Source organism: Giraffa tippelskirchi, chromosome 4, assembly GCF_054371585.1.
Source record: "Giraffa tippelskirchi isolate mGirTip1 chromosome 4, T2T-mGirTip1v1.2.pri, whole genome shotgun sequence".
Taxonomy (NCBI): Eukaryota; Metazoa; Chordata; class Mammalia; order Artiodactyla; family Giraffidae; genus Giraffa; species Giraffa tippelskirchi.
In genome coordinates, this window is record NC_137278.1 from 75,998,144 (window position 1) to 76,012,155 (window position 14,012).

General features: G+C 43.2%; 1 protein-coding gene across 2 annotated transcripts in view; it reads left to right on the forward strand.

Moving 5' to 3' along the window:
• Positions 1-14,012, forward strand: part of ABCG5 (ATP binding cassette subfamily G member 5) — a 42,044-nt gene that overhangs the window by 12,106 nt on the left and 15,926 nt on the right. For both annotated transcript variants that reach the window (XM_081591957.1, XM_081591958.1), the window contains 3 exons: positions 534-655; positions 10,605-10,741; positions 10,822-10,920. In XM_081591957.1, the coding sequence (XP_081448083.1) occupies positions 534-655; positions 10,605-10,741; positions 10,822-10,920 (358 nt within the window). The remainder of the gene's footprint in view (positions 1-533; positions 656-10,604; positions 10,742-10,821; positions 10,921-14,012) is intronic.

The following is a 14,012-nucleotide window of genomic DNA, read 5'->3' on the forward strand; positions in this document are numbered from 1 at the left end:
GGCTTGGGCTCCCTCTTTAGTGGGTGGAGGTGGAGAGAGGAGAGGGGAAGGGCTGCCAGAGGGAACTGAGGAGCCACTGTGAACAGCCCCTCCTCCTGCCCACAGCGGGACTGGAAGCTGTGCCCTGCCTCCTGCCCCTGTGTTTTGCCTCTTGCCCCTTCCCCTCGTGTCTCCCTGGTCTATAACCTGCCCTATTCAGATGATGAGGGCTTGGAAAATGGGGGTACTGGGCATACAAGGTGTAATGAAACCGGGTGAAGGAACGCAGGGTCAATTGAAGGAATAAACAGTGTCCTGTTTGCCATCTGTTATCCAGCCAAAGAGAGCTGGCATTCAGAGCAGCTGCCAGAAAGGTCTTTACAGAGATGATCTTCTGTCACTACCTGCCAGGCTCTACAGAGGACACTGAGGCTAAACCACACTTAGGAGCCTGTCCAGAGAGAACTTGGGCTGGGCAGAGCCAGGACTGGCACTGGGGGAAAAGGGTCTGGAATCTTCTATGCTGCCTTTCCCCTGTGTGGTTTCCTTTAAAGCTACCATGTGGGGCCCTGGTGGGACATTGCATCTCGCCGACAGAAGTGGACCAGGCAGATCCTCAAAGATGTCTCCTTGTACATTGAGAGTGGGCAGATCATGTGCATCTTAGGGAGCTCAGGTAAGCCGAGGAGGGAGTTCCCTACATTTTCCATGAGGACTCAGAAGAGGCTTTGGCATGTTTTGAACACCACACTAAGGAGACAGGTTTAAATTGTAGCAGGATGGCCAGACGTCTGACATTAGAATGAAATCTGATGGCATGTCTGACTATGAATAGAACCTGGTTGTTGTTGTTTAGTTGCTAAGTCGTGTCCGGCTCTTTGCGATCCCATGGATTGCAGCACTCCAGGTTTCCCTGTCCTTCATTATCTCCTGGAGTTTGCTCACACTCATGTTCATTGAGTCAGTGATGCCATCCAACCATCTCATCCACTATTGCCCCCTTCTCCTCCTGTCCTCAATCTTTCCTAGCATCAGGGTCTTTTCCAGTGAGTAGGCTCTTTGCATCAGGTGGCCAAAGTATTGGAGCTTCAGCTTCAGTCCTTCCAGTGGATATTCAGGGTTGATTTCCTTTAGGATAGACTGGTTTGATCTCTTTGCTGTCCAAGGGATCCTCAAGAGTCTTCTTCAGTACCACAGTTCAAAAGCATCAATTCTTCAACCCTCAGCCTTCTTTATGGTCCAACTCTCACATCCATACACGCCTACTGGAAAAACCATAGCTTCGACTATATGGACCTTTGCCAGCAAAGTGATGTCTCTGCTTTTTAATATGCTGTCTAGGTTTGTCATAACTTTTCTTCCAAGGAGCAAGTGTCTTTTAATTGCATGGCTGCAGTTACCATCTGCAGTCATTTTGGAGCCCAAGAAAATAAAGTCTGCCACTGTTTCCATTTTTCCCCATCTATTTGCCATGAAGTGATTGGACCAGATGCCATGATCTCAGTTCTTTGAATGTTGAGTTTTAAGCCAGATTTTTTACTCTCCTCTTTCACCCTCCTTAAGAGGCTCCTTAGTTTTTCTTCACCTTCTGCCATTAGAGTGGTATCATTTGCATATCTGAGGTTGTTGATATTTCTCCCAGAAATCTTGATTCCAGCTGTGAGTCATCCAGCATGGCATTTTGCGTGATATACTCTTATGAAAGTTAAATAAGCAGGATGACAATATACTCCTTTCTCAATTTTGAACTGCTCAGTTCCTCCATATAAGTTTCTAACTGTTGCTTCTTGACCTGCATACAGGTTTCTCAGGAGGCAGATAAGGTGGTCTGGTATTCCCATCTCTTCAAGAGTTTTCCATAGTTTGCTGTGATCCACACAGTCAAAGGCTTTAGCATAGTCAATGAAGCAGAAGTAGATGTTTTTTGGAATTCCCTTGCTTTTTGTATGGTCCAATGAATGTTAGCAATTTGATCTCTGGTTCCTCTGACTTTTCTAAACCCAGCTTGTGCATCTGGAAGTTCTCGGTTCACATACTGCTAAAGCCTAGCTTGCAGGCTCTTGAGCATTACCTTGCTAGAATGTGCTGATAAGTCGCTTCAGTCGTGTCCGACTCTGTGTGACCCCATAGGTGGCAGCCCACTAGGCTCCTCTGCCCCTGGGATTCTCCAGGCAAGAACACTGGAGTGGGTTGCCATTTCCTTCTAGAATGTGGAATGAGTGCAATTGTACAGTAGTTTGAACATTCTTTGGCATTGCCTTACTTTGGGATTAGAATGAAAACTGACCTTTTCTAGTCCTGTGGCCAGTGCTGAGTTTTCCAAATTTGTTGTGCAGTACTTCAACAGCATCATCTTTTAGAATTTGAAATAACTCAGCTGGAATTCCATCACCCCCACTAGCTTTGTTTGTAGTATTGCTTCCTATGGCCCATTTGACTTCACATTTCAGGATATCTGGCTCTAGGTAATTGACCAAGCCATAGTGGTTATCTGTGTCATAAAGACCTTTTTATAGTTCTTTTGTGTATTCTTGCTACCTCTTCTTAATCTCTTCTGCTTCTGTTAAGTCCTTGCCATTTCTGTCCTTTATTGTGCCCATCTTTGCATGAAATATTCCCTTGGTATCTCCACTATTCTTGAAGAGATCTCTAGTCTTTCCCAGTCTATTGTTTTCCTCTATTTCTTTGCATTGTTCACTTAAGAAGGCTTTTTATCTCTCCATGCTTTTCTCTGGAACTCTGCATTCAGTTGGGTTTATCTTTCCCTTTCTCCTTTGCCTATCCCTTTTCTTCTTTTTCAGCTATTTGTAAGCCGTCCTCAGACAACCACTTTGCCTTCTTGCGTTTCTTTTTCTTGGGGGTGGCTTTGGTCACCACCTCCTGTACAATGTTATGAACCTCCGTCCGTAGTTTTTCAGGCACTCTGTCTACTAGATATAATCCCTTGAATGTATTTGTCACCTCCACTCTATGATTGTAAGGGGTTTGATTTAAGTCATACCTTAATGGTCTAGCATGAAATGTTCCTTTGGTATCTCTAATTTTCTTGAAGAGATCTCTAGTCTTTCCCAATTTGTTGTTTTTTTGGGCTCCAAAATCACTGCTGATGGTGATTGCAGCCATGAAATTAAAAGACGCTTACTCCTTGGAAGGAAGGTTATGGCCAACCTAGATAGCATATTTAAAAGCAGAGACATTACTTTGCCAACAAAAGTACGTCTAGTCAAGGCTATGGTTTTTCCAGTGGTCATGTATGGATGTGAGAGTTGGACAGTGAAGAAAGCTGAGCGCCGCAGAATTGATGCTTTTGAACTGTGGTGTTGGAGAAGACTCTTGAGAGTCCCTTGGACTGCAAGGAGATCCAATCAATCCATCCTAAAGGAGATCAATCCTGGGTGTTCATTGGAAGGTCTGATGTTGAAGCTGAAACTCCAATACTTTGGCCACCTCATGCGAAGGGTTGACTCATTGGAAAAGACCCTAATGCTGGGTAGGATTGGGGGCGGAAGGAGAAGGGGACAACAGAGAATGAGATGGTTGGATGGCATCGCTGACTCGATGGACATGGGTTTGGGTAGACTCCAGGAGTTGGTGATTGACAGAGAGGCCTGGCGTGCTGCAGTTCATGGGGTCGCAAAGACTTGGACACAACTGAGCGACTGAACTGAACTGAACTGAATGGTCTAGCGTTTTTCCCTACTTTCTTTAATTTAAGCCTGAATTTTGCAATAAGGAGCTCATGATCTCAGCCACAGTCAACTCCCGGTCTTGTTTTTGCTGACTGTAAGGAGCTTCTCTGTCTTTGGCTGCAGACAAAGAATATAATCAATCTGATTTCAGTATTGACCATCTGGTGGTGTCCACGTGTAGAGTCGTCTTTTGTGTTGTTGGAAGAGGGTGTTTGGTATGATCATTTCATTCTCTTGGCAAAACGCTGTTAGCCTTTTCCCTGCTTCATTTTGTACTCCAAGACCAAATTTGCCTCTTACTCCAGGTATCTCCTGACTTTCTATTTTTGCATTCCAATCCTCTATGATGAAAAGGACATCTTTTTTTAGTGTTAGTTCTAGAAGATCTTATAGGTCTTCAGAGAAACATCTAAAGGTTTAAAGAATCATTAGAAAGATCCTTGAAAAAAATGACATCCTGCTGAACATGTAAGTTAATTCCTATTTCAGAGTTTGAAAATCAGCTAACATAGTGCTTGGCATATAGGGGTGCTCAGTAAACACAATTTTCCTTCCTGGTGATGGGAATAGGAATTGAATAAGCACAAAGATGCCCGTTTACCCCCCATGTGCACTGGTCTTTTGAAAATTATGATGTATTTTAAACATACAGGTTGGTGGGAAGATCCCCTGGAGAGGGAAAAGGCTACTCACTCCAGTATTCTGGCCTGGAGAATTCCATAGACTATTCCATGGGGTTGCCAACAGTCGGACACGACTAAGCGACTTTCACTCACTTCACTTAAACACACAGGCAAGATAGAGAGTTAATAATATTCCTGTCTTAACAACTGGCTTTATCAAATCTTTACTTTACACCATATTTACTTCAGATCCTTTTTTTTTGAAAAAAGAAACTAAATATTACACTGAGGCTATTTACATGCCTGTTCGCTACCTTGTCTTTCGCCTCCTCTTTCCCTGCATCAGCCAATCATTGGTGGGGAGGGTGGAGCCCTTTGGGGCTGGGGCAACGCTCTGTGAGGGTCACAGCTGAGGGTGCACAGCTGTGGGGAAAAGGGTGTGTTGGCCCTGAAGAAGGCATCCATGTGGCACGTCACAGAGTCTACACTAGGTTATCCTGCACATTTTAAGGTTGAAAGATTCTGACAAATTTGCTTCCCAGGAGCCTGTTTTGATTGGGTTCTGCTTGCAAATTGTTGACACTTTTAGCTACTCTCCACTTGCATTGCTCTTTTTGATAGAGGTGGGCAGTGTAGTTCTCTGATAAAAGTTAAGTGTGGTCAGCCTCTTTCGACTCAGGGAGTTACATCCACAGCCACTCTCCTGCTACAGTCAGGGGGTGGGGAGAACAACTGGATGGTAGCAGTAGTGCTGTTAAGATGAAGTGAAAAGGAATTCATTGATTTGAAGGGTTACACTTTCCTGAGATTTCCTTTCATTTTGTTTTCTCTTTTCTTGGCCCATGCCACATGGCTCATGGGATCTTAGTTCCCCATTGAGGGATTGAACCCATGCCCCCAGCAGTGAAAAACGCAGAGTCCTAACTACTGAACCACTAGGAAAGTTCCTCATTTCATTTTCTGTTTTCAGTTTTTAATCATTTCTAATTGTATGCATGTATCATAACACCCAGGGTCATCCTAATTTTCATTTTGATAACTATACTTCCTTAAAGAGAAAAGCTGAGTTATTCCTATACTATTGTGTCACTTGCTGCTTTCTCTGTGTAGGATAAAACGGGTGGCATGTAGCACAACAAGGAATTGAACCCACTTCTTGGAAGTGTGTCCCACAGGCCAGTATCATGCTTCATACACATCTCAGCAGAACAGGTGGGGACCCCTCTTCTAGGGTCTGATGGGTTGGTTTCTGATAATTCTTTGCCATGGTTTTTATGACTGTCTATTCTTTTATACCGAACATGAATTCTCGGTAGACTTTAAGTTCCATGAGGATGGGAGCTTGGTCTTTTTTTTCCCTGATGGATCCTCAGTATCTAGGACAGGGCTTGCCATATAGTAGGTGCTTAATAAGTATTTGCTGAATAAATGATTAAGCAAATGAATTAATTCTATGAATTACTTTTAGTGTTTCATAAGATGATTTCATTGGTATCTTATCTAAAGCGGTATTTTTATCAAATCTTTACTAGTGAGGCAGAAGATGACTTAGGTGTTCACAGTCTCACTAGAGAATGGTCTAATGCAAGCCTGCCTATAGTCAGCCACTCTCTGCTGCTGCTGCTGCTAAGTCGCTTCAGTCGTGTCCGACTCTGCGACCCCAGAGACGGCCGCCCACCAGGCTCCCCCGTCCCTGGGATTCTCCAGGCAAGAGTATTGGAGTGGGTTGCCATTTCCTTCTCCAAGGCATGAAAGTGAAAAGTGAAAGCCACTCTCTGGGGGAAGATAATTTTATTCAACTCATTATTATCTATCATGTAATTCTTAGACTCTAGGCTGAATTTTCCTTTGCAGAAGACTAGTTACAGATGATTTTTGTCCTTCTAGAAGAGATAATCCCGAAGGTCATGGTTTTATTGCCCTATAGGGCATTAACCTTTTTTTCCTTTTCCTTAGTGTGGTAAAATGTGCGTAATATAAACTTTGCCATTTTAACCGTTTTATTTTTCAATTTTTCACTGAAGTACAGTTGACAATGTTGTGTTAGTTTGAAGTGTGAAGCAAGGAGATTCAATTATATATATGTTTTTTTTCAGATTCTTTTTCATTGTAGGCTATTATAAGATACTGAGTATAGTTTCTTGTGCCATACAGTACGTTCTTGTTATTTATATATTTTATATAAGTAGAGTGTATGTTAAATCCCAGATCCTAAATGTATCCCTCCCTTGCCCCCATTTCCTTTGGTAACCATAAGTTTAATTTTCTATGTCTGTGAGTCTTATCTATTTTGTAAATAAGTTCATTTGTGTCATTTTTCAAGATTCCACATATTAGTGGTATCACATGATATTTGTCTTTCTCTGTTGGACTTAATTCTGTATTTAATTCTGGTTTAATTAGTATGAAAATCTCTCAGTTCCTGTTGCTGCAGATGGCATTATTTCATTCTTTTTTTTTGGCTGAGTAATAGTCCTTTGTGTGTGTGTTTATACATAGATATATGTAGACATATATCAATATCTGTATATACTTAATTTTATCCATTCATCTGTCTCTGGACACATAGGTTGCTTCCATGTCTTTGTTATTATAAATAGTGCCACTATGAACATTGGGATGTGTATATCTTATTGAACTAGAGTTTTCATCTTTTCTGGACATATGCCCAAGAGTGGGATTGCTGGATTATGTGATAGCTGTTATTAGTTTTTAAATGAGCTTCCATAACTGTTTTCTATTGTAGCTGTAGCAGTTTGCATTCCCACCAACATTGTAGGATGGTTCCCTTTTTGCCACACCCCCTTGATAGTCATTTATTACATAGACTTTTTCTTGATGGCCATTCTGACTGGTGTGAGGTGATACTTCATTGTAGCTTTGAGTTGCATTTCTTTTTTTTTTTTTCTGTAAGAGTTGCATTTCTTTAAAAATTAGTTATGTTGAGCATCTTTTCATGTGCCTGTTTGGCCATCCATATGTTTTCTTTGAAGAAATGTTTATTTAGGTCTTCTACCCATTTTTTAACTGGGTGTTTTTTTGGGTTTTTTGTATTTTATTGAGCTGTATGAACTGTTTGTATATCTTGGAAATTAAGCCCTGGTTGGTCACATGTTTGCAAATATTTTCTCCTAGTCAATAGATTGTCTTTTCATTTTGTTTATGGTTTCCTTTGCCATGAAAAGGCTTATAAGTTTGATTAGGTTTATTTGTTTATTTTTGCTTTTCTTTTGCCTTGGGAAACTGACCTAAGAAAACATTGTTATAATCTATGTTAGGGAATGTTTTGCCTATATTCTCTTCTAGGAATTTTATGGTGTCATGTCTCATATATAAGTTGTTAAGCCATTTTGAGTATTTTTTTGTGTACCATGTTAACCACTTTTTAAGTATACAGTACAGTGGTATTAAATGCATTCACATAGTTGTGCAAGCATCACTGGCATCCATCCCCACAACTTTTCATCTTGTAAAATGGAAACTATATTCCCGTTAAAGAATAACTCCCTTTCTGCCCTTCTCTCAGTCCTGGCAACCATCACTACACTTTCTGTCCTTATGAAAGTGTACTTATGTCCCATACTACTCTTAAGTACCCAAATATGTGGAATCACACAATATTTATCTTTTTGTGACTAGCTTATTTCAGTTACCATAATGTGTTCAGTGTTCATCCATGTTGCAGCATAGTGAAGAATCGCCTTCATTTTTAAGGTTGAATAATATTCCATTATATGTACAGACCATAGTTTGCTTATCCATTCATCCACTAGTGGACACTTTCCTTCCACATTTTAGTTATCATGAATAATGCTGCTGTGAAAAAGGGTGTACAAATACTGCTTCAAGACCCTGTTTTTCTGTCCTTTAGGGTATATACCCAGAAGTAGAATTGCTAGATGATGTTCTATTTTCAGTTTTTATAGAAACCACTATACTGTTTTCCACAGTGGCTGTACCATCTTATATTCCCAGCCACAGTGCACTAGGGTTCTAATTTTTCCACATCTTAGCCAATACTTGTTATTTTCTGTTTTCTTTTTTTGATAGTAGCTATTAGGTGTGAGGGGATATCTCATAGTAGTTTTGATTTCTGTTTCCCTAAGTCCTTTACCCAATCTTGAATCAGGTGATTTGTTTGTTGTTGTTGAATTTTAGAAGTTCTCTCTGTATATTCTGGATATTAATCCCTTATCAGATATAAGATTTGCAAATATTTTTCTGTCATTCTGTGGACTACCTTTGCACACTATGAATAATGTCTTTGTTGAAAAACATAGGTTTAAAATTTTCATTAAGTCCAGTTTGTCTATTTTTTCTTTTGTTACCTGTACGTTTGGTGTCATATCCTAAGGCATTATCCATGTAACTTTGCAATTTACTCCAATCTTCCTCACTGATGAGGCATACTAGTTTCTCATATCCTTTTTCGCTTGAGCTGTGTTATCCTCCTGCTACCCCCATAAATGAGTTAATAAATATTTAACACATGTTTAAACAAAAGACAGTCTTAGTTACCTATTTTTGTGTTTAAAAAATACCCAAACTAAGTGACTTAAAATAATAAAAATCAGGTATTATCTCTCAGTGTTTCTACAAGTCAGAAATTTGGTATGCCTCAGTTGGATACTTCTGTCTGTGGTCTCTCATGAGGTTGTAGTCAGATGTCAGCTGGGCCTGCAGTCATCTGAAGGCTTGAATGGAGCTGGAGAAGCTCCAGCTAAAGCGGTTCCCTCACATGCTGAGCAGCAAGTAGTTGGTCACTATTGGTCATTGAGGATGTGCGACATGAGAGGGACCGTGAGGGTCACCGGTAGGAGGCTGAGAAGGAGCAGCCAGACTGACGGGATTAAACCAAGAGGATGAGGTGGCACTCAAGCCGAGAGAGAGAGAGATTTACAGAAAAGGGCAAGCAACAGTATCAGATGCTGCTGAGAGGTCAAACAACACACAGAGAAACTAGCCCCAAGAAGGAGGCTAGTTCTGAGATAGTGGTGGAACTGGAATCCAGGCTATAGGCTGTTGGAGGGTCTATTAGAGTTGAGATGGGATGCTAGAAATGTAAGGCTAGGGGAGCTCCTAGTTAGAAGAACCACAGACAAAGCTAAATATTGTGACTGAGAAACTTCAGGGCACATTCTGAAAGACAACCCCAGTGAAGTCACATTTTGTTTCTTTTCAATCACTCTGTTCCCTTCCCCACACTGACCTCTACCTGAGCACACTGGGGCTGATTCTGAGCTTTGTCAGTCGTGGGTCAGATAAGAAAACCACTGCTCCAGGAGCTTGGCTTTTCATCTTTGCACCCCTCAGAGTAACCAGCAGTTTCTTTAAAATACTTGAACAAAAGATCCTTTCTTTTGTTTTGCACAAGTCATCACATCCTCAGTAGAATTCTCTTGCCATTTTCTCAGAGAGCCCAGAGCCTCCTGATAATTTCCTCTCTTACTCATTCTAACTTCTTAACAGCCTTACTCAGGAAAGGCCTGGTGACTCCTGTTCCTGTCCCTATTAACTGGGCCCATGTAAGCTTGTGTCCAACAAGAATGGGAAGGGCAAGCTGGTGTCTTACCCCAAGAGATCACTCTAACCCTAGACAAAGCAAACCAGGAGAAACCTCACCTTCTAGTCACTCCAGTACAGGGAGGTTAGTTCATCCCATCTTGTAGGAAAGTTCTTAGCAACAACCTGCTGGGTTATGCTCAAGACTCTTAGTGTAGGCTGAGGCCAACTTGGTTTTTACTGAAGGACTCACTAAGCTAGTGCTTCTCACACTCGAATATGCATGAAAACTGTCCAGGCATCTTGTTAAAATGCAGAATCTGAGTTAGGAGTTGGAGCCTGAGATTCTGCATTTCTGACAAGCTCTCAGATAGTTGCTGATGCTGCTGGTACTCAACCACACTAGTGAGGCTCTGGGCCGTGTCCCTTACATCCAGGAACCAGCAGAGGATCCCAGGGAGTCACAAACAAAAAGAAATTCAAATGCCCTAGAATCCAAATGTTTCCAAGGGCCATGGTTTTCATTTGAGTCTGATTCTGTGTTTTATTTTTCAGCCTCAAGCAGCTTTAAAAGAGAATAAACAGGCAGACAGAGCTCCTCCAGCTCAGACCTGGAGGAGAGAAACAGCCCATCCCCTCTCATTGAAAGGGAACAAGTTGGAAGGACTCATGGCTGGAGCCATGAGTCTGGCCCACGAAGCCAAAGGGAGAACAAGTCAGGGCTGGACAACGGGTTCACCGAGGGTCTTGGGAAGTTCCTGTGAGGCCTCGTGCATGGCCTCCTCCAGGCCCTTCTCTTGTCGTCTCCCAGGCTCAGGGAAAACCACGCTGCTGGACGCCATGTCTGGGAGGCTGCGGCGCACTGGGACCCTGCTTGGGGAGGTGTTCGTGAACGGCCAGGAACTGCGCAGGGAGCAGTTCCAGGACTGCTTCTCCTACGTCCTGCAGGTGCCCGCATCCTGGCCCACCCGCAGGAGTTGGGAGGTGGGGGGGCGCCTTGGAAGATGTTGACAGGTCCCTCCCCGCAGAGCGACACTCTGCTGAGCAACCTCACTGTCCGCGAGACGCTGAACTACACGGCACTGCTGGCCATCCGGCGCGGTTCCCAGGGCTTCTTCCAGAACAAGGTGGGTACTGCCCTGGGGCCACCCAGGGCATCACCTCACTGTGGCCTCATACTGCCCCGTCCCTCCATTTGCCCATTCCTCCCCATCAGTCTTCACCGTCTAAGAGTCTAGAGCTGCTCTGTCCACTGTGGCTTTGGGGCACTTGAAATGTGGCTTTAGTCATGTGGTTTTGGGGCACTTGAAACATGACTAGACCTAATTGAGATGTGCTATGAGTGTAAAAAAAAAAAAAGGCTATGGTTTTTCCAGTGGTCATGTATGGATGTGAGAATTGGATGGTGAAGAAAGCTGAGCGCCGAAGAATTGATGCTTTTGAACTGTGGTGTTGGAGAAGACTCTTGAGAGTCCCTTGGACTGCAAGAAGATCCAACCAGTCCATCCTAAAGGAGATCAGTCCTGGGTGTTCATTGGAAGGACTGATGTTGAAGCTGAAACTCCAATACTTTGGCCACCTCATGCGAAGAGTTGACTCATTGGAAAAGACCCTAATGCTGGGAAGGATTGGGGGCAGGAGGAGAAGGGGATGACAGAGGATGAGATGGCTGGATGGCATCACCAACTCGATGGACGTGGGTTTGGGTAGACTCCGGGAGTTGGTGATGGACAGGGAGGCCTGGCATGTTGTGATTCATGGGGTTGCAAAGAGTCGGACACGACTGAGCGACTGAAGTGAACTGAACTGAGGAGTGTAAAATACACACCGGATTTTAGAAGATTAGTCTGGAATCACAGAGCATAAAGTATCTCATTAGTAATTTTTAAAATATTGATTATTGGTTGCAATGGTAATGTTTTGGTTGTATAGGGTTAAAGAAATTATACCACTAAAATTCATTTCTCTTGTTTCTTTTCACTTTCTAAAATATGGCCACTAAAATGTTTAAATTCTAAACGTGGCTTGCATTATATTTTTATTGGATGGTGCTGTCCTGGGAGCTCTCTATTTGAACGGATATGGTTGTTTTCCTCATTGACTGCCCTGCAGTCCTGTTGAGATTTTTCTCAACTTTCTTTGAGACATCTTGAATGTGCCTCATCCAAACTGGATTCAGCTGGTGAATTGTCAGCTCTTCTTAGGTTCCAGTGTTTCCTTAAGTGGGCCCAGTTTGGAAGTAGTTGCGGATAAACTCACAGGGACCTCACCTAAAAATATTGTCTCATTTCTGTCTGGACTGGAAACACACAGGGAACCAAGAACAGGTCAATGTGCCACCTGCAGAGCAGGCACAGTTCCCTGGGAAAGAGGTTCCTGCCCATGACATCTGCCTCAGAGACTTCACCACCCTGAGGCTCAATGAGGTTCCTCCTGGGCACACACATTACATCTGCACTTCAGTTGCCAAAGCTGCTCTTTCTTCAATGCCATTGAGGCTCTGAGGGAATCCTCTATCTCAGCTGAAGGGGCAGCAGTCACTCCGTTTTTATCAGGCCCCTTTGAACCTGTCATCAGGGAGTTACTCCTCTTGACCCAAGTGCTGGACTCTCAGGGCTTGGCGAGTGGAGCTAGGCCTGAATGGTGTCTGGAGTACCAGCAGGCTTGCTGTTATAATGCTGGGTCAGGAAAGGGCATTCTTCTGTTTCAGAGTCCTAGACGCGCTGCCCTGGATGTCCTGGTGCATAGCTTTCACTCCAGAGGAACCTTCAAGAAGAGCTATCAGCCTCCCTGGAGGTTACATTAGAGTGCTCAGAAGGCATTGTAAGGTTCTTGCTATTCTCCCAGCTTATACTCTGTACTCTCACCCCTGGCTGACATCCATCAGACCTTGTTCACACACATTATCTGATTTCATTCAGGCATCAGCTCTATGAAGGAGGCATTACCTCTGTCTTTAAGCTCAAGAAACTGATCCCCAAGGAGACTGAGATCCAGCACCTCAGACCAGCAGAACTGGGACAAGAACCAGGTTCTCTGGCTCCATCATGCCTCCCTGGGCCCAGCTGTGGTCTGAAAAGATGGAGGTTAGAGTTCATTCCACGGGGAGGCACAGGCATGTTCCTATGACTTAGGCCCCCTGACAGTGACAGATGAGCCCTCTACAGGCTTGTCTCCCTGCTTTAGTATTTTTTTTCTCTAAAATGGGTAGGAGAAGATCTTATTGGTATTTGAGTGGGAAAAAGGAATTCATAAGCAGGTTCTTTTGCGATGGTGATCCATTTACATCACATACCCCAGGGAGAGAATCTGAAAAAGCCACTGAGCTTTCCTTCCTGAAAATGCATATATTTGCATAAATACTCAGAAAATTCAAGGGTATCCGAAATTGGTCGATGGCAAATTCACTTCTTGTGAATGGTCCCTCTTCCTGGCACTTGCAGCCCCTAAATATCTTTCAAACTTTCCTATCATAATATTCTCCCTGCTTGAGGTTACTTTGTGAGCAGATACAGTCTACAGGATGTAAAATCCTGACAAAGTAGTTTAGGGAGAAGGAAGTATCTATGATAAACAGAGCAGTCAGTCAGTTCAGTCACTCAGTCATGTCCGACTCTTTGCGACTCCATGGACTACAACATGCCAGGCTTCCCTGTCTATTACCAACTCCCAGAGCTTGCTCAAACTCATGTCCATTGAGTTGGTGATGCCATTCAACCACCTCACCATCTGTCGTCCCCTTCTCCTCCTGCCTTCAATCTTTCCCAGCATCAGAGTCTTTTCCAATAAGTCAGTTCTTCGCATCAGGTGGCCAAAGTATTGCAGTTTCAGCTTCAGCTTCAGTCCTTCCAATGAATTTTCAGGACTGATTTCCATTGGGATTGACTGGTTTGATTTCCTTGCAGTCCAAGGGACTCTTAAGAGTCTTCTCCAACACCATAGTTCAAAAGATCAATTCTTTGGTGCTCAGCTTTCTTTCTAGTCCTACTCTCACATCCATACATGACTCCTGGAAAAACCATAGCTTTGACTAGACAGAGCAGAAAGTGCAACAGATCTGCTTCTGTCCTCTGCAAATACAAACTTAAAGCTGTGATTGATGTGAGCAGACTGTGCCTGCCCTTATACTTCTTGGACCACTTGAGAACCCACATGGTTTGCTCTCAGTCCCAACTCTGCCATTTGTTAATGCTGTGACCTTTGGCAGTCTAGGGACCTT